Source organism: Hibiscus syriacus, unplaced genomic scaffold, assembly GCF_006381635.1.
Source record: "Hibiscus syriacus cultivar Baekdansim isolate YM2019G1 unplaced genomic scaffold, ASM638163v2 tig00116959_pilon, whole genome shotgun sequence".
Classification (NCBI taxonomy): domain Eukaryota; kingdom Viridiplantae; phylum Streptophyta; class Magnoliopsida; order Malvales; family Malvaceae; genus Hibiscus; species Hibiscus syriacus.
In genome coordinates this window covers 1,707,189-1,730,474 of record NW_024063485.1, presented here as the reverse complement: position 1 = coordinate 1,730,474, position 23,286 = coordinate 1,707,189, and the positions used below count along the sequence as shown (strand labels likewise).

The following is a 23,286-nucleotide window of genomic DNA, read 5'->3' as shown; positions in this document are numbered from 1 at the left end:
TTAGAAATGAAAATAACCTAAAAATGAAACTTAGGATTAAAATGTAATAAATAAGAAACGTGAGAGCTGAATCATAATGAACTCAAATGTAAAACAAGGATTAAAACGATATATTTATAAACATAATATCCAAATTCAAATAACATTAAAAATACACAAATACATTAAATTAGTAACTAACTTGTAAGATTTATAAATATTATAACTCAAAGTCAAACAATAACATAATATATAATAAAGTGACTAAAAATAAAAATAAACACTTAAAACAAAATAAACATAATAGTTAAAGGATTAAATTTAAAGTATTGAAAAATTTAAAGCAAAAATAAAAATAGAAAATTAAAGTAATGAAATTAAAGGACTGAAATTAAATAAATAAAATTAAAATATAAAGTAAAGGATTAAAATAAAAGATATCAAAATATAAAGCCCAAAATAAAATAGTTCAGAAGATTAAAATATAAAATTAAAATGACTAAAATATAATAAAGTAAAGCATAAAGATCAAAGTAAAAGAAAATTAAAATGTAGCAGCTAATTTCGAAACAATAAGAAAACAGATAAATCAGGAACCTAAATGTAAATATGCACCTAAATTATAGGGATTATTTGACGATTAGCCCCTAAAATAAATGAACAAAGTAAAAAGATCCCAGAAACCAAGGATCTTACACCTAATTTACCCAAAAAATGATGTAAGCATGCATATACAGGATGTTGGATATACAAGAAGAGTCCAGGGTGAAAGTTGATGAACAATTCATATATCATAATTTTAAAATGAAAGTGTAGTCCACAACATGAAAGTTTCGTAAAAATAATTACAAAATAAATTTTTTAACAAATATATTCAGTCGTGTTTCACCTAAATTCAACGAATCTCAACTCATCTCTAAAGATTTTAATAAAAAACCACTCCAATATCTGATATAAAAAATGACCCTGTTCAAGTCAGGATAGGACTCATCACGATTAGCAAAATGATATTAAGATTGTAGTTAACGTGTAAGCAGTAGAACAAAGATGAAGCAATGAAAACTAGTACTCTACATGTCAATTTGTTTACAACCTTTCTTAGCTTTCTAACTGCTCTAACTAACCTTCAACCAACACAACTGATTACATTCTACACCTTTTTCTCGAAAGAAATGACAGTCGATCTCTATGTGTTTTGTACACTCGTGAGCCGTGATACACCGAATTAACTGCAATTTGTATGATCGCTTGACTGTCACAAAAAAACTGTAGCTGGAGCTCAATGTTTAAACCACAATTCACTTATTACTCCTTTTATCCGTACCAGCTCAGCCACTGCTGAAGCCATTCCAATATATTCAACTTCTGTTGAGGATCTCGACATTGTGCTTTGCTTCTTAGACTTCCAACAGATCAAGGATTGTCCTAGCTTGATGCAGTACCCTGTTACTGATCTCCTAATCATGGGACAAGACGCCCAATCCAAGTCACAGTAAGCATTAAGGTGTAGCTTGTTGTTAGCTGCTAGTAATATATCTTGATTAGGGTAACCCCTCACATACCTCAAGACTCGTAAAGCTGCTTCATAATTCACCTTTTTAGGTTTTGCATGAATTAACTCAAGTGTTGGACTGCAAATGCAATGTCCGGACAAGTGTTGGTTAAGTAAAGCAATCCCCCTATGAGTCGTTGATACACTGCACTATGTTCGAGGACTTCATCTTGCAATACATCCTTTTTTACTTCACAATAATCAATTGAAGTAAGCTTTTGATTCTGTTCAAGAGGTGTTGAAGCACAATATGCTCCATAACCCTGAACCAACTATAAGTTCCAACACGAAATTCCTTTGATTAGGAACAATGCCTTTCTTTGATCTTAGTACCTCAATACCAAGAAAATACATAAGATAACCCAAGTATTTCATCTTAAAGTTGTGATGTAATATACCTTTCAATTCATCAATTAACCCAACATTATTTCCTATGATCAACAGATCATCAACATACATTAAAATAATAACTAACCTACCATCTTCCTTTTTAGTAAACATGGAGTAGCCGTGCAAACTCTACAGATATCCATCCAATTTGCACAAGAGACTCTGTTAGCTTCAAGTTCTATTGGCGCAAAGCCTATTTCAAACCGTACAGAGATTTGTGCAACTAACACACACGAACCTCCCCGAGGTGTGAAAACCCTCAGGTACAGTCATTTAAATTTCTTCATTCAGGTCACCTTGTAGAAGCAATAAAAAGCGTCCATTTGAAATAATGGTCAGTCAAACATGGCTGCCAAAGCAATGACCAATTGAACTGTAACTTGCTTAGCTACCGGTGAGAAAGTTTCTTGAAAATTAACCTATAACGCCCCGGATTTCGGGTTAGGAATTTGGGCTAACCCGAGATGGGCTTTGGGACAAGTACTTTGACTTATGGGAAGCCTTGACCCAAAAACAAGTGAAATTAGGCTTGGATTGAACCCAATAGTAGATAAGAAGAGTATTTTTAGTTTGAAGTCAGAATTAGAGGGACCAAGGAAGTAATGATACCACTGCTCAAATTAAGCTAAAAACCATTAAAATTGTGGGATATCATGTTTGATTTCCTTTACCCTATTTTTCTTCATACCTTCACCTTCTTTTTCTTCCTCATTTCAAGCTTTTCTCTTCCTTTAGCTCTCCCAAGCTAAAAGGTGCAACATTTATAGAATTTCAGACTCTATTGAGCTTCCACAAGGTGAGAAACTTAACATACTCATCTCAATACCCTTTTTTGCAAGGTTTGATTATAGTGATCATAAATTGGTTTTGTGGGGGGGGGGGGGGTTTAAGAGAGTCAGGGGATTTAGTTTGTTTTCAATGATTTCTAGGCTTAAGAAATGTTTTTAAAGTCTTCTAAATTTTCACATTCAGCTAGTAATCCCTTGTGCATGATTCTTGTCTAGTGAGAGAAGATGGAGAGAGCTCCTAGGTTAGGGGAAGGAAAAACATACCTTGGGATGAGCCATTCACATTTCCAATAGCCTAGATACCTAGGTTAATCACTTATAACTCCTTTATACCATATATAGCTCATTTAGATGAGTTTTGGTAGGTTGCATAAGCTTAGAGCATGTTCCTATTAATCGCATCATTTGAGTGTTTTTCAGCATGCTTAATACCTATTTATGATTAAAAAAATCAAATAAAACACTTAAATATCAGTTGGGAACCTCAATGGGGCCTTTGGGATATAAAAATAGGATTTTTTGTGCTAAAACAGAGCACCCGGTATCGATATTGTATAAATAGTATCGATATTGTTATTCATTCAGGAAAAATTTAAACAATTTTAAAGGGGTAGTATCGATACTCATTCATAGAGTATCGATACCAGGGCAGAATATCTATACATCGGGTATCGATACTAGGGTTTTTAAAAACATCAAACTGAAACTTGGCATCGATACTCAGTCAAGTATCGATACCCCAACACTAGAGCAACGATACTCATCCTAGGGTATCGATATTGCCTTAACCAAACAATCCACATGAGCCAGGGGGTATCGATACCAAATGTTTAGTATCTATACTAAAGGGTCAGTATCAATAACCACAAACAAATTTGGATAAATAATCCAAGGAGTAAGGGATTCAGACTCAAGGTACAACATATACTCAGAATAACAACAAATAAGACTTAATGCGAGAACAATAATAAATACCAAAACAATAGAGACAATAACAACTAGGATTATATAAAACTATCATTGTTTGATCCTCGTGAAATAGATAGGACACCCGAGTTCATCCTTAGCATAATATGACAATTAGGGGATATCAAAGTTAGTTCCAAGGTACTTCAATAGGCCGACTGGGCGCAAATACCCCAAGACTCGATAGAGTAAGTTAGAGAGTGTACGTTTCTGATGCAGCTTCGGATCTCACCCTAAATACTCGAGGGAATCTTAAAAAGGCTAGAGGGGCGTGTGAGATCTGAGATGCATAACCCTCAACTAAACCATGATGCCTAGTCAATAGTTAAAATCAATATCTTAGCATGTTCAGACCTATGCCACTAGTCGACTCATTTAGTAAATGCATGTAGTATAGTACAATTATTAGTGAGGTGCTTAGCTCGTAATCTCAGTGTTTCGAATGTGTTTCCGTGCCTAGCTTCTTAGGATAGTTCGTGGGGAGTTATTGTCACCAAATATTCCAATATGGCAGTTCAGACAAACAAAGACCATCAGAGTACATCTTGAGTCATCTTTAGAGGGCATGCACTAATTATGGACCCTTATGTGTATTCAATAATAACTTTGATTTGTATTTAGTACTGTATTATTTTGGATATATTTATAGGAGCTACCCATTATTTTGTAAACTCATAATATTATAATGTTTTATTTTTAATACTATGAATGAACTATTTTCAGTGAATTATGAGCAGTTTTTGAAGAAAATTTTTATGTCACTATTTCAGTAGTCCCGTGTAACTTTGTAATTCATGGATCTTCGAGTCGAAATGGATTAGAGTGTTATATTTAGTCGTATCAGAGCATCCATGTTTAGTAGTTCCTAGGACCCACGGGTTTGAGTCATTCTGCGTCTGTATATGTAAATGCCTCTAGGGAGTTAAGAGTATTACAACAACTGGAATGACGATAATGACCCCCTTTTCCTTCTAATTTCATATAGAAACATGGTCGATGACCAAACTTTTATGTTCAAATTCTTGATTAATGGTCTTTGAACTACTTTTGAAATCTTTGAACAAATTCAATTAAACCAAAAAAGTAACAACTAGAGTTACATAAAACTGTCCTTGTTTGATCCTCGTGAAACAGACAGGACACCCGAGTTCCTCCTTAGCAGAATACGACAATTAGTGCATATCAAAGTTAGTGCCAAATTACTTCAATAGTCGATTGGGCGCAGATACCCCAAGACTCAATGAAGTAAGTTAGCGGGTGTACGTTTCTGATGCAACTTCGGATCTCACCCTAAAAATAAAACAAAAAGTGATAAATGGGTACTCAATGGTCACACAAAAAATAATAATTCTTTAAAAAATAATGACAAAACTGTCTAAGTATCAGTTCATACAAACACAATTTATAACATAATATGAATAAATCAATAGCATTCATAGCCCGAATCAAGCATTGATAATCATAGATTTGAATGTTATGCAAATGCTTATGCACGCATTCGTACTCCTATCACACCATCCGAAAAGTGGATTACCCAGAACCACACTATCTACAATCAAACCACACCATAAGAAGTGGGGTCCGTCACAAGGGCAAAGGTCACAAAATCCGAAGGGGACATTTACTCCGTCAAGTGAATGCACTGAACTTCCCTTATTAAATCTGTCCCAAAAGCACATGCAAATGACATACACATCTGATTAACATATATCCGAATAACATATATCTAATATCTAATCCTATCCGAATAATAATTTTTCATAACCAAAAATTCCGAAGAACATATTTCAATTCCGATAATTCAATACAATCACATATCCTGATTGCACAACATATATTTCAATTCTGACAATAACAAATATCCTTATTGCACAACATATATTTCAATTCTGACAATAACAAACACATGACATTTACTCGAGTCACATTTAAAACAGTCAATTTGCACAATCTAACATGCTTCCAAATAATTTCCCAATCAATCGCTCAATATAAATATAGCACTGAGCCACCTCGATAAAATAACTAACAACAATTGATGATTCCCACGGTCAGCTTTATAAATAGGTCGAACTGAATCAATTTCTAAAAAAAAATAACAATAATTACTATTCTATCTAGGTAATAGGTCAAACTTAATTTACTACTTTTCACTAACCCACGATCAGTTTTCAAAATTCGAGTTGGTTCAAAATTAGTGGTAACGACGGAAAGCATTAATTATGTTTCTGCTTAGATAATTCCTGCAAAATTGCAACGCCCGACTTTAGGTCCCAAAAATACGAATTCCAAATTAAAGTAAAACTAATGATAAATAAATATAATTCTAATTAGATCGAAAAACTGGCAGCAGGGTTTGGTTCGAACTAAACGGGCTTTCAAAACAATGATGGTAGCACCTGTTGCTGCCCACGACTTCCGGTGACAAGAACCATGGCAGCAGCCATGGCTTGGTGGAACGATAACCTCGGCAGCCTAAAGGAAACCCAAAACGGTCGGAAGGTACTCGGTAGTGGCCACCCATGGTCGAGGAAGGTAGGACACAACCTTACAAGACCGGTACGACCTTCTTCACGCGTGGCTCGACCACAAAACGACCATGGACAACTGTGACACATCGAACGACGACGACGAGGTCTTGAATTCCCCCTTTTGTGGTCTTGAACAGCGATGCACGACAAAATAGTGGGGAGAAGACTGAAGGGCGTGGTCGAACGACTTACCGACGATCTTTTCTGTCACAACAACGACCCAACGATGAAACAAGTGAAGGAAGGAATACGATTAGTAGCGATGGTGAAGTATCGAAAGAGAAATAGAAAAAAAATACAGGAGCGACGCACGGGTGAAAAAAGATGGGTAAATGAATTGTTATTAAAAACAAATCAGTTTAATCACAAAGTTAGACCTCAGACTTTCTAGGTTTCACAAAACTGGCATCAAGTTTTGCAAAATCTTCAAATCGGTCATGGAAAATAATTTAGGGATTTAGGGAAAAATCCCCATATCCTAGAGTTCCAAGTTTGAGGAAAAAAATTAGGGTGTTACCCATACCCAAAGAACAAGGTAATGATACTACCTAGCAACCACTGTTGACTTTTTCCTCTCAAACGAACAATGACGATATTGTTCTTTTAGTACCAAAACCCTAAATCAAGAATGCCCTATTTTCAAGAGTGAAACTCTCCAAAGCACTCTTAAAACCCTCCAAAAGTCCCCAAAGACTGTTTAAAGCTTATGTAGGTTCAAATGATCATAAAAGGTCATTTCTTTATGTACGAACAACATCAATACTCTTATTCAAATCTATGAACTCAAATGCAACCAACATACTTCATGAACACGTACAAGAAAACACACCAGTCGTACTACTCTACAAGTGTTATAGGAGTGTTACCTTGATACTATTTGCTGGAAAGTGTCCCCAAAGATCATCCAAAAACCAACTTCTCTTTGTCCTTAACCCTAAAGCTTTCTTCCACTTCTTTTACTAATAGCAATCAAGGAAATTTGCTATTAACTCATCTAAAGGCTTATGAGAGACAAGAACATATTTATAAGGTTTATAAATGATTTAGAGCCACTCTCAAGCTCTAGAACACAAAACAATTCTAAAAATCCCACTTAACCTCCATGGCTAAACTTTAAGATTGAAAGCTTGAATAAAAGCTCTAAAAGTGCTAGTTGATTTCCTTACCTAAGCAAATTCGATCTAGGGATGTAGGTCTGTCAAGCATCCAACTTTTTCTCAAACCACAACTAGAGAAGGAGAGAGTTTTAAATTGACCAGAGCTTCTTGATGTGCAGTCGAATTTATCCGAAACCCACTCGGGTTAACCAAAAACTATTAATCTATAATTCAGGGAGTTACAAACGCTATGTAAAAGAGAAAATGAAAAATAAAAAATGAAAGGGCTTTTCTCTTGATCTATTTTACTTGGATAGGTGTTGTGACCTTTTCCAAGTGTTTTTGACTTATTTTTATAAGATGGAATGATCTTGTGACCGTTTCTATCCATTGGAGGAAGTTTGGAGCCATTGGGGACTTAATAAGATACGAAATAAAATTACCCAGCGCATGAAATATCGATATTTCCCTTGTTATATTAAAAAAACAGTCAATCATAATTGTTGTCCTTGACCAATATCGATACTAGGGTTTCATAGTATTGGTACTACTATATAAAGTATGATAAGTGCTTAATTTAGTTAATATTTTGCTTTTAAAATAATCCTTAATCATTAGTTTTTGTGGCTTATTTGTTCGTTTTGATTCATTTTCTGTGCAGGACGTTAGATTATGGAAATTGCACTAAAAGGACATAATTCTACAGTGTTTTTAAATTTTCAGAATTAAAGCTGGACTAGTGGGCATGAAATATCTGGCGAGACGATGACGTCAGCACCTTCTAAAAGATCCAGTCAGCGCTTCTAGAAGAACAAATAGACCAGTCACACGTTTCTGTAATTTGGATTTGAATCAAACTCATTTTTAGGATATTATTTTAATTTTATCTTTAGGAATTTTAGTTTAAATAGTTTTAAGTGTTTTTATTAGGATTTAGGATATTATCTTTATTATATTATATTTTATCTTTATCTTTAGGAATTTTAGTTTAAATACTTTTAAGTGTTTTAATTAGGATTTAAGATATTATTTTAGGAATTTGAAGGCTATAAATACCCTCTCAAGGTAAGCCTAGAAACATATCTCTCACATCTGAGAATTAAATCTTCTTTTTCTCTCTTTTCTCTATATTTTCGCATATCTCTTTATTTTCTTTTAAAATTTTGTTTTAAAAAATGTTAAGTATGACTTTGGTCATGCTTAGCTAAATTTGTTTTAAGCCAAAGGCTAAAGCGAAGGCTCAATTCCAAATGTGAGAATTGTAAGGCACTTAAATTGATTCAGATTTTTCTCTTTGTTTTCTGGGCTTATTTTTCAAATCAAAACAATTTTCAAAACCAAAAGTCAACGTTGGTTTGGATGTTGTTATGGTTAACATTAGAAGAAGGATTGGCTTATTAAAGCACATTCGACTTCATGTGAACACACTTAGCAAAATTGTTTGCTAAGAGGAAACTGAGATCGGAATCAGTTATTGTTGAAACAACATAATCCGAGTCGACAGCTTTTCGAACTTCAGCGTTTTAAGATCTACAACATTGTTGTTGCTTAGATCATCTTACAAAACCGAAATTAAAGAGTGCACTTGGATATTCGGTACACAAAGCATAGTCACAAGGAATTGTCCTTGTAGACAAGTAGTCGACATGATTCTTGAAGTAAAGATATATTTCAATGATCCGAGGAATTTGAGGTAAAGCTGAAGTCTGAGGCTATCTTTCCCATCAATATCAGCACCCGTGAACAGATTTGTATAAATAATCCAAGGAGTAAGGGATTCTGACTGGAGGTACCCCATATACTCAGAATAACAACAAGTAAGACTACAAGCAAGAATAGTAATAAACACCATAACAGTAGAAATATTAATAACTAGGATTACATAAAACTAGCCTTGTTTGATGCTCGGGAAACGGCTAGGACACCCAAGTTCCTCCTTAGCAGAATAAGACAGTCAGTGGATATCAAATTCAGTAGCCGAATGGGCGTAAATGCCCTAATACTTGATGGAGTAAGTCGGCGGGTGTACGTTTCCGATGCAGCTTTGGATCTCACCCTATATACCCGAGGGTATCTCAAAAAGGCTAGAGGGGTGTGTGAGCTCCAAGATGTAGGACCTTCATCTGAACCATGATGCCTACTTACTAGTTAAAATCAATATCTTTACATGTTTAGACCTGTGTCACTAGTCGACTCATTTAGTGAATATATGTAGTATAATTCAATTATTAGTGAAACACTGAGCTCGTAAGCTCAGCGTTTGGAATGTGTTTCCGTGCACAAGTTCTTAGGGCAATTCGTGGGGAGCTATTATCGCCAGGTTTTCCAGCGTAGTAGTAGAGACCAACAAAGACCATCAAAGTATGTCTTGAGTCATCTTTAGAGGGCATATACTATTTATAGACCCTTATGTGTATTCATTCGTAACTTTGATTTGTACTTGGTACTCTATTATTTTGGATATATTTTTGGGAGCTCCCCATTATTTTGTAAACCCAGATTATTATCATGTTTTATTTTTAATACTATGGATGAACTATTTTAAGTGAATTATGAGCAGTTTTTAAAGAAAATGTTTGGATCACTATTTTATTAGTCCCGTGTAACATTGTAATCCACGAATCTTCGGGTCAAACTGACTTAGGGTGTTATGTAACCCTTTCACATTGATTATAGCCATTAGCCATGAGATGTTCTTTGAATCATTCAACTCAACCATCATATTTGTATTTCATCTTATAAACCAATTTACAACCAATTGTCTGTTTACTGGCAAGTGAAGAAACAAAATCACATCTCATTTTATTCAAGATCTTGAATCTTTTGTTGCATGGCTTCAACCCACCATTTGTCAAGCAATGCCTTAAGGTAATTTTTTGGTTCAAAGATAGTGGAAAAAGAAACAGTGAAAGAATATGTATGTAAGGGTAAATAAAAATAGGATATACAGTTAAAAATATGATAAGTACTTTGGGTAGATGTAGAGAATTGAGTAGGGTGAACGTAGTCTAATAACTATGCAGGAGGTTTACCAACACATTTTTTCCGTTGTACAAGAACACCTGATTGGTAACATGTTATCTTGATACTATGTCAACAGACTCTAAAGTATGAGATGAAGTCAAAGAAGGTGGCACTGAAGGTGAAGCCAAGGAATGAGTGACAGAATTAAGAGAAAACTCCACACTAGGTTCTGAATTGGAAACTGTTGAAGAATGTAAAGCATGAGGTGTATGCATAAGTTGTGCGTGAGCAGTGTGGGGCTACAAGTTTTTAAGTTGGTTATGGTGACGTCATAATTTGTTTCTAGGGTTATTACTAGCCTTGAACTATAGTGTGTGCATTCATTGCACTATAAATTATGTTATTGTAATCCTTGTAATACACCCCTTCAATAATTTAAAAAATAGATGTGTTATCTGATTTCAACATGGTATCCATAGCTTAAGGTTCTGTGGTCATATCGTGGTTTTGCCCTTCTGTTTGTTTCTCTTCTCTTGAGCTTGTGTGATGCCGCTCTTTGGTGGTAATAGGGCGGTCGATCCAGAGTCTGCCTAAATGGTCTCACAAAAAATAATAGTTCCTCAAAAAACTAATGACAAAACTGTCCAAGTATCAGTTCACCTAATTTTGAGTATTTCAAATAAAAACTTAGTGTGTCTCTTAAGTGCAAACAAACACAATTTATAACATAATTTGAATAATTCAATAATATTCATAATTCAAATCAAACAATGACAATCATAGATTTGAATATTATTCAAATGTTTATGCACCCACCTGTACTCCTATCACACCATCCGAAGAGTGGGTAAGAAATGAAATCTACATTCCAAGAGCTTCTATTTAAGCTCCCTATTTCAACTTTTAGTCATAATTTCCAAAATGGGTTTTAAGGAGATTTAAGTTAGTAAAGTGATTATAGCTTGTTTTTAGTGGATTCAAGTTATAGGATGTGTTTCTAACTTAAATCCAAGTACCTAGTTAAGTTAATAATTCATTTTCTTACCTTTGATTAGTGAAAGAGGTGGGAGAAAGCTCAAGGCAAGGGAAAAGAGAAATTGACCATTGGTTGATTTGGGAGAGGTTTTTAGCAACTAAGAAGTCAAGGTAACACATTTACAACTTCATCATATCATTTGTTGATTATTATAAAAGCATTATGGCTTAAGAGTTGAGTTATGGAGCATGTTGAGCATTCATGGAAGATTCCATGTTTTGGTGTTGTTAACAAGCATAAAGCCTTTTTTATGACCTTGTTATATCTCATAAAACATTAATAATGATTAGGGACATCAAAAAAATAGTTTGAGTGAGTTTGAGTGTTAAATTTGAGCCCAAATAAGGTATTTCAAACATGTGTTTGAGTGTTAAATTTTCTAGAAAATGAAAAATTGACACAAGCAATTTTAGAGTGGTTCAACTTCTTCAATGAAGTCTACATCTACTACCTTAGCTTCCATACTAAGGATTTCAACAAACCCACTAATTTGTTCTAACCTTTTAGGACAAGGTGTAACCTTACAACACACTTAGACTTATACCCTAAAGTCTCAAGTGTACAACCCTTCCTAAGAATAAATTACAAAAAGAAAACTTTTGAATATCCTCACAAGATAGAATGTGTGCAAATTGAAGCTCTCACACTCCCAAGAATGCTAGAATGAGTAATACAAAGAACAAAATAGTGTTCTATGTAAGAAAGACAAAGTTGAATACAAATTTGGCTCTAAATGCTCTTTGATTGTTAGAATAGCTTTCTTGTTTTTTCTTGGCTGTTTGAAGACTCATTTTATATGTTGTCATTGATTTTTTAGTTGTTTATGGTTGTTGGAGGGAGTTTGGAGCTGTTTAAAGCATTAAATTTGCACATTTAAGGCTACCTGCACACAAAGTTTCGAAACTCTTCGAAAGAGCAATTGAAAAATATGACCGTTGGACCCAAAGTATCGAAACTTTAAGGAAAGTTTCGAAACTCTTGAGATAGTTTCGAATCTACAGGAAAGCTTTCAAACTTTTTTGGTCTACTATTTTGGAAAGTTTCGAAACTCTTGTAGAAAGTTTCAAAATTTCTGGTCAATACTTGTTTAAAAAGTTAGTTTTTGACATTTTGAGAAATTTAAGAATTTGAAAATTATTCTAAAGTATTTGAATGATATTTTTAATATGATTTGAACTTAAAAGACTCATTTTAAAGCTCTGACAAAATTTAGGGACTTAAAATTAATTTTACAATAATTATTATATTTAATGTTATATCAAAATCATTTATGTTTATCACATGGATTTAATATAATAAAAAGTAAAAATACACATTTAGCACCTCATTTTTCAATTTTGTTTTATTTTGGTCAACCAACTATTTTTTTTCAAAATCGTACTTGATGTTTATTTTTTATTCCATATTGGTCACCCACTGTTAAAAAATTAACAGAACTGTTGACATGACATTTTTTGTTTTTTGTTTTCAAAGACGATGTGACATTATCCTATGGTGATACGTCAATATCACCGTTAATGTTTTAATGGGAAAGACATAAATGAAATTAAAACTACACGTTAAGTATAATTTTGAAAAAATAGTTGGTTAAGCAAACATAACAAAAGTAATAGTTGAGATATTAAACGTGTAGTTTATCATAAAATAAATTAAGAAATTATCTCAGCTTTAAAGAAAAACAAAAATGGGATGATGAAATCTTGAAAATGATTTAGATGAAGCTCGAGAAAGTAGTGGAGAAGATGAGACCAACTGGAGAAGTTTTCTTAAAATCTTAAGAGAATAAAACGTGTTTGAGAGATTTAGAAATTCAGGAGGTTAGTTATAAAAAGAAATGTAATTTGAGATTGTTCTGCAAAATTAGTTTTTGGAAAATGGATGAATAAAATGACGTAGATTTTTTCGGAGACTTGGAATTTATTATCCTTTTAATTTAGTCTTTTTAGCTAAAAAGATTTTTCTCATTTAAATTCATTGAAAATTGCAATTTAAATAAAACCTACTAAATTAAAAATATTCAAGTAATATTTCAAAAATACTTAATCTAAATTTCTAACTTAAATTTATTTTATTTAATTTTTAGAATATTTAGAAAAACATTATATTTCCATATTTTGAGATTTTATATTTTTTATATGAGTTTATTGTTTGTTTGTAATCTATTTTTCGGTTCACATTATTGATTAGGTCGAGATTTGGACTTATCGTTTTAGTTGAATCTACAATTTATTTCTAAAAACTGATAGTTTAGATATTAAACGCGTCATTTACGCTTTCTTCTAATAAGGGAAGTCTACATTTTAAGATTGATATATGTAGTGATGAATTTTGACAGTAAACATTAAGAGATCAAATAGATAATTTTATAAAATAGCTGTACTAAAGAAATTGCCATTGAAAGAGACCACCTTATTATACGACCAAAAGCAAAGTACATAAGAAACTTGTTTATTTCTCGATATTTCAACTAGGAATACTGAATTGAAGGACATAAACAAGTCCAACATTATCCAGAAAATAATTAGCTAGCCTACTATGTAGGTTTGATGGGGTTCAGAAATTTATTCCTCTAGTTGTTATCCCACTAGAACGGGGACTGAAGTTTCTTAACGATATTCTTTTTTTTTTCTCGGCAAAGAACAATTTATTTAATGAAATCAATAATCGAAGTTCAACTTATGAGCCTCGTTAAAAACCTCCCTAATCTAATTGGAGGAATAGAGTACTACATAAGAGAACAATACAATCAAAACATACCAGAAGTAAAAACCAGATAGTCAAAGATCACCACCACCTAAATAAGGCAACTCAAGAGCAAAAAGCACCAACAACCAATAGAAGCAAAAGCTACAACCAGCTAAGCGATTAAAACTAAAAAACAACAAACCAATTCCAACAGAAGAAGCTTCCTCGACAACATCAACGCATACATAGACAACAAAAGCATTTCCCAAAAGCTCCAGAGAGGACAACCAGAAAAATAACTCGATAACGAATCCACTACCACAATAATTATAAGGTGAAACCAACACTAAGCTCTTCTTAAAGCCACCAATCTTGGAGTCAGGAAGCTCTCAACAAACCAATAATCACCAGCCAATCGACCATTTCACTATAATTTCCAACTAACAAATCAATTTCAACATATAGAGACCACATCATCCATGGACATTGAAACACAAACCAATTAAAAATCACCCTAAGAGCCATTTCCACTATCAGCATCACCTACTCACCCAACAAGCCTCCACAAATATGTCCAAATATGATTTTATAGCAACCAACTTCGCAAGAAAAAATATCAGAACTACATAATGGAGCTAAAAAATAAATCGATCCGGATGCAGTGAATAAAGAGCGGACCACAACCTTTAAAGCCTACAAAGAAAATGGCTCTTCCATTCTTTATGCTTCTGTTAATTTTTTTTTGAAATCTATGATAACCACATTCATCCATCAACTGTTTTTGCATTGAAAATGCTCAAAGAAATGCCTATATAACCTCCACATAAGATGCTTCAGATCAATAACTCATTTTACACCATAATCCTTCCCTTGAATCGATCTTTGCTTTGCATTGTAAAAATCAATGCTCTGTGATAAAATGCAATGTTCAAGTCCCCTAAGGCAATCCAGTTTGATCAAACTTTTTGCCTCCACAAAACCTCCTGTAATTCTAAAATTCTCCCATAATTCAATCGTTCAATTCTTTAGTTCCATTTGTTTCAACAAATCTAGGTCATCCTCAATCCATCTTCCTCAAGAACTATGATCCTTTAATTCAGCACACTAACCTTAGAATTGAAGTAATCCACCATATTGCCTTGGAAGCCAAGATTTCGAACTCATGGACTTACTAAAAAACTCCCAATTACCTTCTCGTCAATTGAATCCTTTTTTTATTCTTAGAATCGCACCATCTCAGACTAAATAATTCTAAACAATTTTCACACTTCAGAAATCTTTGAGCTCCCCTATCCAAATACCCTACTGCAAGTTGATCATAAACACATAGAACCCTAAATTTTCACTCCAAGACCTCTTAATTTCCACGACAGGGTCCTCATAGTCCAATCGCATAAAACCTTACGCATGCCATACGACTCACTCACTACCCTCAACACATTTCTAACGACACTTACTCCTTGAGACCCTCACTTTCAAGACCAACAAACTTAATACCAAGTTTCTTACCTAATTACAATGTCTTCTACACTTCAAATGTAGTAGCAACCAACCTTTTCTTTAAAAAAGAATCTGAAAGAGATCTACCTGATAATTTTGAGGAGATTAGATCAGTATTCTTCAAATTGAATCTCTTCAAAGCCCGATCTCTTCTTCTTCTCTCAGCTTTCGATAGGACTTTGTCCTGAATATCAAATAGAGAACCAAATTTCTTAATCTTCTTATTTTTTTTCTAATGGACAAATCTAGCAAGAATGACGCCTCTTTGAAATCACCCCCAAAATGCTCATTTTTTGTTTTCTTCTTTATAATTGAATTACCATTTTCACTTGAGTTAACAGAACCCAAATTGATTCCATCACCAGACTACACTATTTAAATCCATTACAGCTTCAACCGATAAGCCCATCCCTCGTGGAAGCCCAATTTCTGGTGAGCCTTCAATAACCCCTACATCCATAACTCTATCCTCCATCATTGTAACCCCATCTTTATAAGACTTAACCACATTTGAGCCTAAAGCCTTAATCTCTACCCCATCAACATCCACTCCTTGAAACCCCACGTGATTAGAGTGATCTTGAATTTGAAAACTGACTCTCTCTGTACCTTCTTTGAAACCATAACTGACCTCGATCGACTTCCCAACACTATCATTACTACAACCTCCTAGCCTTTCTTCAGAACACGCAACAATAAATACGTCACCTCTGGATGTAGGAGTCCCTTTCTTGTCATCTGAACTTCCCGACACAGATGCCTCTGATAGATCAACGGACAGATTTAACGATGAAACACCATCTTTATCAGCCCTAAACTCTACTCCATCCTTCTCATCCTCAAACTTTTTTTTCTTAAATATTTCAGATTTATTCAATTTAACTAATGAATGATCCATCATCCCTACTTCAAGTACTCATACATCAAACTTCATATTCTCCACCACTAAATCAAAAACTTCATCAATCCGAGCTTCAAACGAAGTAGATATCAACATATTAACTTTTTCACAATTTATATGATGATTTACATTTTCTCCAAATCTTCAAATCTACCCCAAGAGCCAGCTAATATCTTCAAAGTGATTTCATTCCAGCAATGCAATTGTAATCCAACTATCTCTATCCATACAACTATTTCCTTTTGACATATAGACTCTGTCCAAAGGATAATATCCATGAAAATCTCCTTCAAGTAAGACCACTGAAGGTCTTCAAGCATGATAAACAAATCTTCCTCCTCAATGGTAAGAAGAAAGGAGTTCCCACGTAATCTTTGAACTTTAATTTCCCCTAAGCCCCAGTTTTGTAATCTATCAACGATACTCCCAACACTACATATACCAGCCATAACTCCAACCAAATATCTCCTCAACTTTCTTACTTCCTCCTCATCAACATGACCCAAAATTTCCTTTCTGGATGCTCCCACTTGGCCAGCCTTCGTACTTTATGTTTTTTCATTTAAGGTTGATCTCAAAATTTTTGATTTCCATGTCATCTTACTATGCACACATTTATACTTTGGGACCTTCAAAATATACTTGAAAAAACTCACTGAGATACGACTACCGTACACCATAAGACCTTTCAACCGTTCCCTAACTCTTTCAGCTTCTATCGTATTACAAAGTTTTACGAAACCAAACCTAGTGTCTGCTCGACTCCTCTTCTTTGGAATAAAAACACTCAGAACCTCACCATAACGACCCATTACCTGCCATAAACCTTTCTAGTGAATAGTGTTCAGTAGATTATCCACAAACAAAGTAAAGTTTCCGATGAAACACCTAATGAATTCGAAGGGAACATGTTCAGTGATTTCAACTCCAATATTCTAAATATTGAGTCAACTACATTGATGTGCCCTATATTGAACTGGAAGTGGATGAGGCCAACCGGGAACATGAAGACATCTTCGGGGTACATGACTTTTGTGAAGAGACGATTCTCCGGGTTGGATGTAATGAAGCCGACGTAAATAGTGCCCTCCACGACGACATAATAGTTCTTCAGAAAAATAATGACAAAACCAACCAAGTATCAGTTCATCTAATTCTGATTATCTGAAATAAAATTTAGTGTGTCTTTTAAGTGCAAACAAACACAATTTATAACATAATATGAATAAATCAATAAAATTCATAGCCCGAATCAAACAGTGATGATCATAGATTTGAATGTTATGTAAATGCTTATGCATCTATTCGTACTCCTACCACACCATCCGAAAAGTGGGTTACCCATAACCACACTATCTATAATCAAACCACACCATACAAAGTGGGGTCCACCACAAGGGTAAAGGTCACAAAATAGTGGTCCACCACAAAACGACCATGGACAATTTTGACACATTGAACGACGACGAGGAGGTCTAGAATTCCCCCTTTTGTGGTATTGAACTGCGATGCACGATAAAACAGTGGGGAGAAGAGTGAAGGGGTGTGGTCGAACGACTTACCGACAATCTTTTTTGTCACAACAATGACCTAATGATGAAACAAGTGAAGGAATAAGATTAGTAGTGATTGTGAAGTATCGAAAGAGAAATAGAAAAAAATACAAGAGCGACTCATGAGTGAAAAAGATTGGTAAATGAATTGTTACTAAAAACAAATCACTTTAATCACAAAGTTAGACCTCAGACTTTCTAGGGTTCACAAGACTTGCATCAAGTTTTACAAAAATTTTAAATCGGTCTTGAAAAATAATTTAGGGATTTAGGGAAAAATTCCAAATCCTAGAGTTTCGAGCTTGAGGAAAAAATTAGGGTGTTACAGTATCGATACCCTATAAACAATATCCATACCCAAAGAACGAGGTAACGATACTACCTAGCAACTACTATTGACTTTTTCCTATTAGGCGAACAATTTCAATATTGTTCGTATAGTACTGAAACCCTAAATTAAGAATGGCTTATTTTCAAGAGTGAAACTCTAAAAAATCACTCTTTAAACCCTCAAAAAGTCCCCAAAGACTGTTTAAAGCTTATGTAGGTTCAAATGATCATAAAAGGTTATTTCTTTATGTATGAACAACATCAATATTCCTATTCAAATCTATGAACTCAAATGCAACCACTATGCTTCATGAACACGTACAAGAAAACACACACTCGTACTACTCTACAAGTGTTATAGGAGTGTTAGAGGTGTGTTACCTTGATATTATCTGCTGGAAAGTGTCCCCAAAGATCATCCAAAAATCAACTTCTCCTTGTCCTTAACCTTAAAGATTTCTTCCACTTCTTTCTCTAATAACAATCAAGGAAATTTGTTATTAACTCATCTAAAGGCTTATGAGAGAGAAGAACATATTTATATGGTTTATAAATGATTTAAAGCCACTCTCAAGCTCCATAACACAAAACACTTCCAAAAATCCCACTTAACCACTATGGCCAAACTTTAAGATTGAGAGCTTGAATAAAAGCTCTAAAAGTGCTAGTTGATTTCCTTACCTTAGCAAATTCGATCTAGGGATGTAGGTCTGTCAAGCATCCACCTTTTTCTCAAACCACAACTGGAGAAGGAGAGAGTGTTAAATTAACCAGGGCTTCTTGATGTGTAGTCGAATTTATCCGAAACACACTCGGGTTAACCAAAAACTACTAATTTATAATTTAGGGAGTTACAAACACTATGTACAAGAGAAAATGAAAAATAAAAAATGAAAGGGCTTTTCTCTTGATCTATTTTACTTGGATAGGTGTTATGACCTTTTTCAAGTGTTCCTGACTTATTTTTATAAGATGGAATGATGTTGTAACAGTTTCTAGTCGTTGGAGGAAGTTTGGAGCCATTGGGGACTTAATAAGATACGAAATAAAATTTCCCAGCACAAGAAATATAGATACTTCCCTTGTTATATTAAAAAAAATTGTCAATTATAATTGTTTTCCTTGACCATGAGAATATAGATATTTCTCTTACCTTTGGCTTTGGTACTATTTATGTAGTATCCTTTTATGTTCAAATTCTTGTTTAATGGACTTTGAACTACTTTTGAAATCTTTGAACAAATTCAATTAAACCAAAAAACATTTACCCTTATTTGATATCAAAATATGAATTCAACAAAATACGAAAGTTACAATAATCAGTCAACTAGAAAGAACTTTGCATATGACAAAGAAATTATCTTTTTCACGAATTAATTGTTGAACATAAAGATGTTACATTTAATAGAAACAATGATAATGCAGGTCTTGATAGTAATGACTAAATTAATATTATGTAATTATCGGCCCAAAAAAAGATTACTATTTTCATAGTGATATGTTAGAATGTTTTTAAGAATTTAAAAATTTAATTAAAATGATCAAAACTCGATCTAAAAAGTAAAATCGAATGGATTTAAAATATTAAAAGGTTAAAATACAAATTTAGCACCCCATTTATCACCGTTGTTTTATTTTGGTCACCCAACTATTTTTTTAAAAATCGTACTTAATGTTTAGTTTTTGTTTCATATTAATCACCCACTGTTAAAAAATTAGTAGAACTGCTGTAATGTCATTTTTTGTTTTTGTTTTCAATGACAATGTGTCATTATCATATGGTGATACATCAACATCACCGTTATTTTTTAAAGGGAAAGACAGAAATGAAATTAAAACTATGCGTTAAGTATAATTTTGAAAAAACAATTGGTTAAGCAAACAAAACAAAAGTAATAGTTGAGATATTAAACGTGTAGTTTATCCTTTAATATATTAAGAAATTATCTCAGCTTTAAAGAAAAACAAAATGGGATGAAGAAATCTTGAAAACGATATAGATGAAGCTCGAGAAAGTAGTGGAGAAGATTTTTCTTATTTAAGTTCATTGAAATTGCAATGTAAAGAAAACCTACTTAATAAAAAATATTCAAGTAATATTTCAAAAATACTTGATCTAAATTTCCAACTTAAATTTACTTTATTTAATTTTTAAAATTTTTAGCTAAAAAGCTTAATATTTTTTAACCGCAATTTCTTACTAATCATACGTTTTTCTTTTGAAATGAAAGGATTCCGAGAGAAGTTGGCCAACCTGTTTCAAAAGAATTAACTGCAAATTGCTTACCAGGGACCATATTATTATACGTTCAAAAGAAAGTACATAAGAAACTTGTTTATTTCTCAATATTTCAACTAGGAATAAAGAATTGAACGACAGAAACAAGTCCAACATTATCCAGAAAATAATTAGCAAGCCTACTATGTAGGTTTCACGGGGTTCAGAAATTTATTCCTCTAGTTATTATCCCACCAGAACCGGGACTGAAGTTGCTTAACGATATTCTTATCGAGCTGGAAGGCCTTGCCAAGAACATAGGGATTGATTGCCGGGTCTGAGCCGAACACTGCATTTGCAATGGTGATAACACCTGGGTTTTGGCTACTGAGACCAGCAAAGGCAACTGCATTGGTGTGCCCTATGTTGAACTGGAAGTGGATGAGGCCGACCGGGAACACGAAGACATCTCCGGGGTACAGGACTTTTGTGAAGAGACGGTTCTCCGGGTTGGATGTAACGAAGCCGACGTAAAGAGTGCCCTCCACGACGACTAGAATTTCTGTGGCACGAGGGTGGGTGTGAGGAGGGTTTAGGCCGCCGTAAGGTGAATAGTCGATTCGAACGAGAGAAATGCCAAGAGTGTTCAACCCTGGTATTTTTTCAACATTGGCTGGAGTGACCATGGATCCTACTGGGTTTGATGTATTTCCTGGAATGTTAAGCTCTGGAAGGAAGAAGTCTTCTGCAACGGCAAGCTTCGGGTCCTTACACAACTTGCCATTTACAAAAACTGCATAAATGCAAAAATAATAATGTGTTAATACTTCACTAGTTTTGACACTTCAACTCGATCTGTCGTAACCGGTTTTTGCCCAGGTACGAATTTTTACTTGACGGAAAAATTAAAATGAATAAATAAATGATTTTAGTAAAAACTATTTTGGGAGTCGCCATTGACATTTTTGGGTTAGGTAGGTCAAATACCTAAAAACTATCTTTTAAAATAATTTTTAAGAAAATATAATTTATAAGAGAAACTGATCTGCGTATAACAAAAAAAAAATAATAAAAAGGGATTCGTGGTCGGTTACGTTTAGGGAATGATTAGCACCCCTATTTAAGAATATTAAAAAATGACTTCTAGGTGCTTTAAGACAGCACATTTCTAAATATTAATAAAACATTCTCTAAAAATAATTAAAATAAATTAATATATAATTTATAAAAATAGGATATTTATTTATTTAAGAATATCAGAAAAGGACTTATATGTGCTTTCAGACAGCACTTTTTAAAATACATATTAAAATATGATTATTTTTCCTAAAAGTAATTTATATAAAATTAAATTTATAAATAGGATTTTTATTTAATATATATATATATATATATAAAATAAGTAAATAATAATTATTTATTATATATATTTATATGACTACATAATAATAACATGATAATTAAAGTAATAATTTAAACTGATTGAAATTAAAATGATAATAATACAAATTAAATTGCAATTAAATAGTGACCTAAATAAAAAAATTAAAACAATAGGATTAAAATATAAAAAGTAGTAAAATTTGTAGTTAAAAATGAAACTATTAAAATTAGTGATTAAAATGTAAAATATTTAAACTTAGTGCTCTAATTCGAAATATCACAAGATCTAAAGGTTTACAATGTAATTTAGCCAGAAATATTAATTATTTGGGTTAAAATAAAATTTATAAGACTATAAGGGACTAAAATAGTTATTTATCCTAAATACTATATAAACATGGCTAGGGTATATAAACCCCTAAATGGCCGATCCTAGGGCCTTCTTCATTCATTTTTCTTTTTTTTCACTCTCTTTCTAAAAGAGAGAGATTCAAAATGCTCTCCCCTCTCTCTAAGTTTCCCTCACCGTGGGGAAACCAAACACCAGCCGGTCGCCTTAATCCGGCGCCGGCGTCCAAAAAACTTAAAATATACCCAAATCGAAGATCTCAGTTTCTAAAGCTCGAATCCGACCTTATTTTTTTATAAATCCCCTTCGATCGTCGTAGATCAAGGTTATTTACCTTAGATGTTTCAATTTTTCAGTGCCGCGGGGATGACTCCTCGGTAAGTCTCCTTCTCTTTTCTTCTTTGATGGTTGTTGGTTTTGGTTTGTCTACCGTTAATTGCTTTTTGTCGTGCCTTGTTCTTCTATTTTTGTTCTGTTCTTGCTCGTTGTCTGTGTCTTTTTCTTCTCTGCAGGATCGGTGGCTTTTATAGCCACCAACGAGGCTCTCATCGGACCGGTCCCAAGGGTGGAAGTTCGGTGAGTCACCGAACCTCTAGTGGTGACTCACCGTTAGAGCGACGTGTGCGGCTGTAATGGCTTTTCTGGAAGCTTCGATTGGTGTCGTGGAAAAGGAGTGTCGACAATGGCGGTGGAGGCATCGCTAGTGGGGTGTTGGACCACCTGGCAGAGGCGTGGCGACTGTGGATGTTCTGGAAGCAGTAGCGGTCGTGTGGCCCTAGGGTTATAATACCCTAGGGTTTTCATCTGGAAGCTTCTGGACCTTTGTATCTTGCCAGATCTAACGGCTGAGATTGTCTTGCGACTGGGATGAGATGAAAACCCTAATATGGGTTTAAGGTTTAGCTAGGCCATCTGGGTCGGTTCAAGTTAGGTCTGGATCCGTATGTAATTGGGCTCCGGGTTTCGGGCCTTGTAATATTTATTTAATAATAATAATAATAATGTATAATGTATAATAACAATAATAATAATAATAGCAAACTGAAAAATTAGTGTCTACATAA

General features: G+C 33.8%; 1 protein-coding gene across 1 annotated transcript; it reads right to left on the bottom strand.

The window, feature by feature from the left end:
- Positions 1 to 20,729: 20,729 nt before the first annotated feature.
- On the bottom strand, positions 20,730 to 22,771 carry LOC120189765 (germin-like protein subfamily 1 member 7). The gene is made up of 2 exons (XM_039192963.1): positions 22,735 to 22,771; positions 20,730 to 21,289 (listed from the first exon to the last, which is right to left on the bottom strand). Exons 1-2 carry the CDS (start codon positions 22,769 to 22,771, stop codon positions 20,730 to 20,732), a joined length of 597 nt encoding a protein of 198 aa, XP_039048894.1.
- Between the last annotated feature and the right edge of the window lie 515 nt (positions 22,772 to 23,286).

Bases quoted from the DNA above. Each gene is read 5' to 3' on its own strand.
- LOC120189765 (XM_039192963.1), bottom strand. From the start codon at position 22,771: ATGAGAGCCTCGTTGGTGGCTATAAAAGCCACCGATC. The intron at 21,290-22,734 runs CTGCAGAGAAGA...ATTTTTGCATTT, and splicing joins GGCTATAAAAGCCACCGATC to ATGCAGTTTTTGTAAATGGC.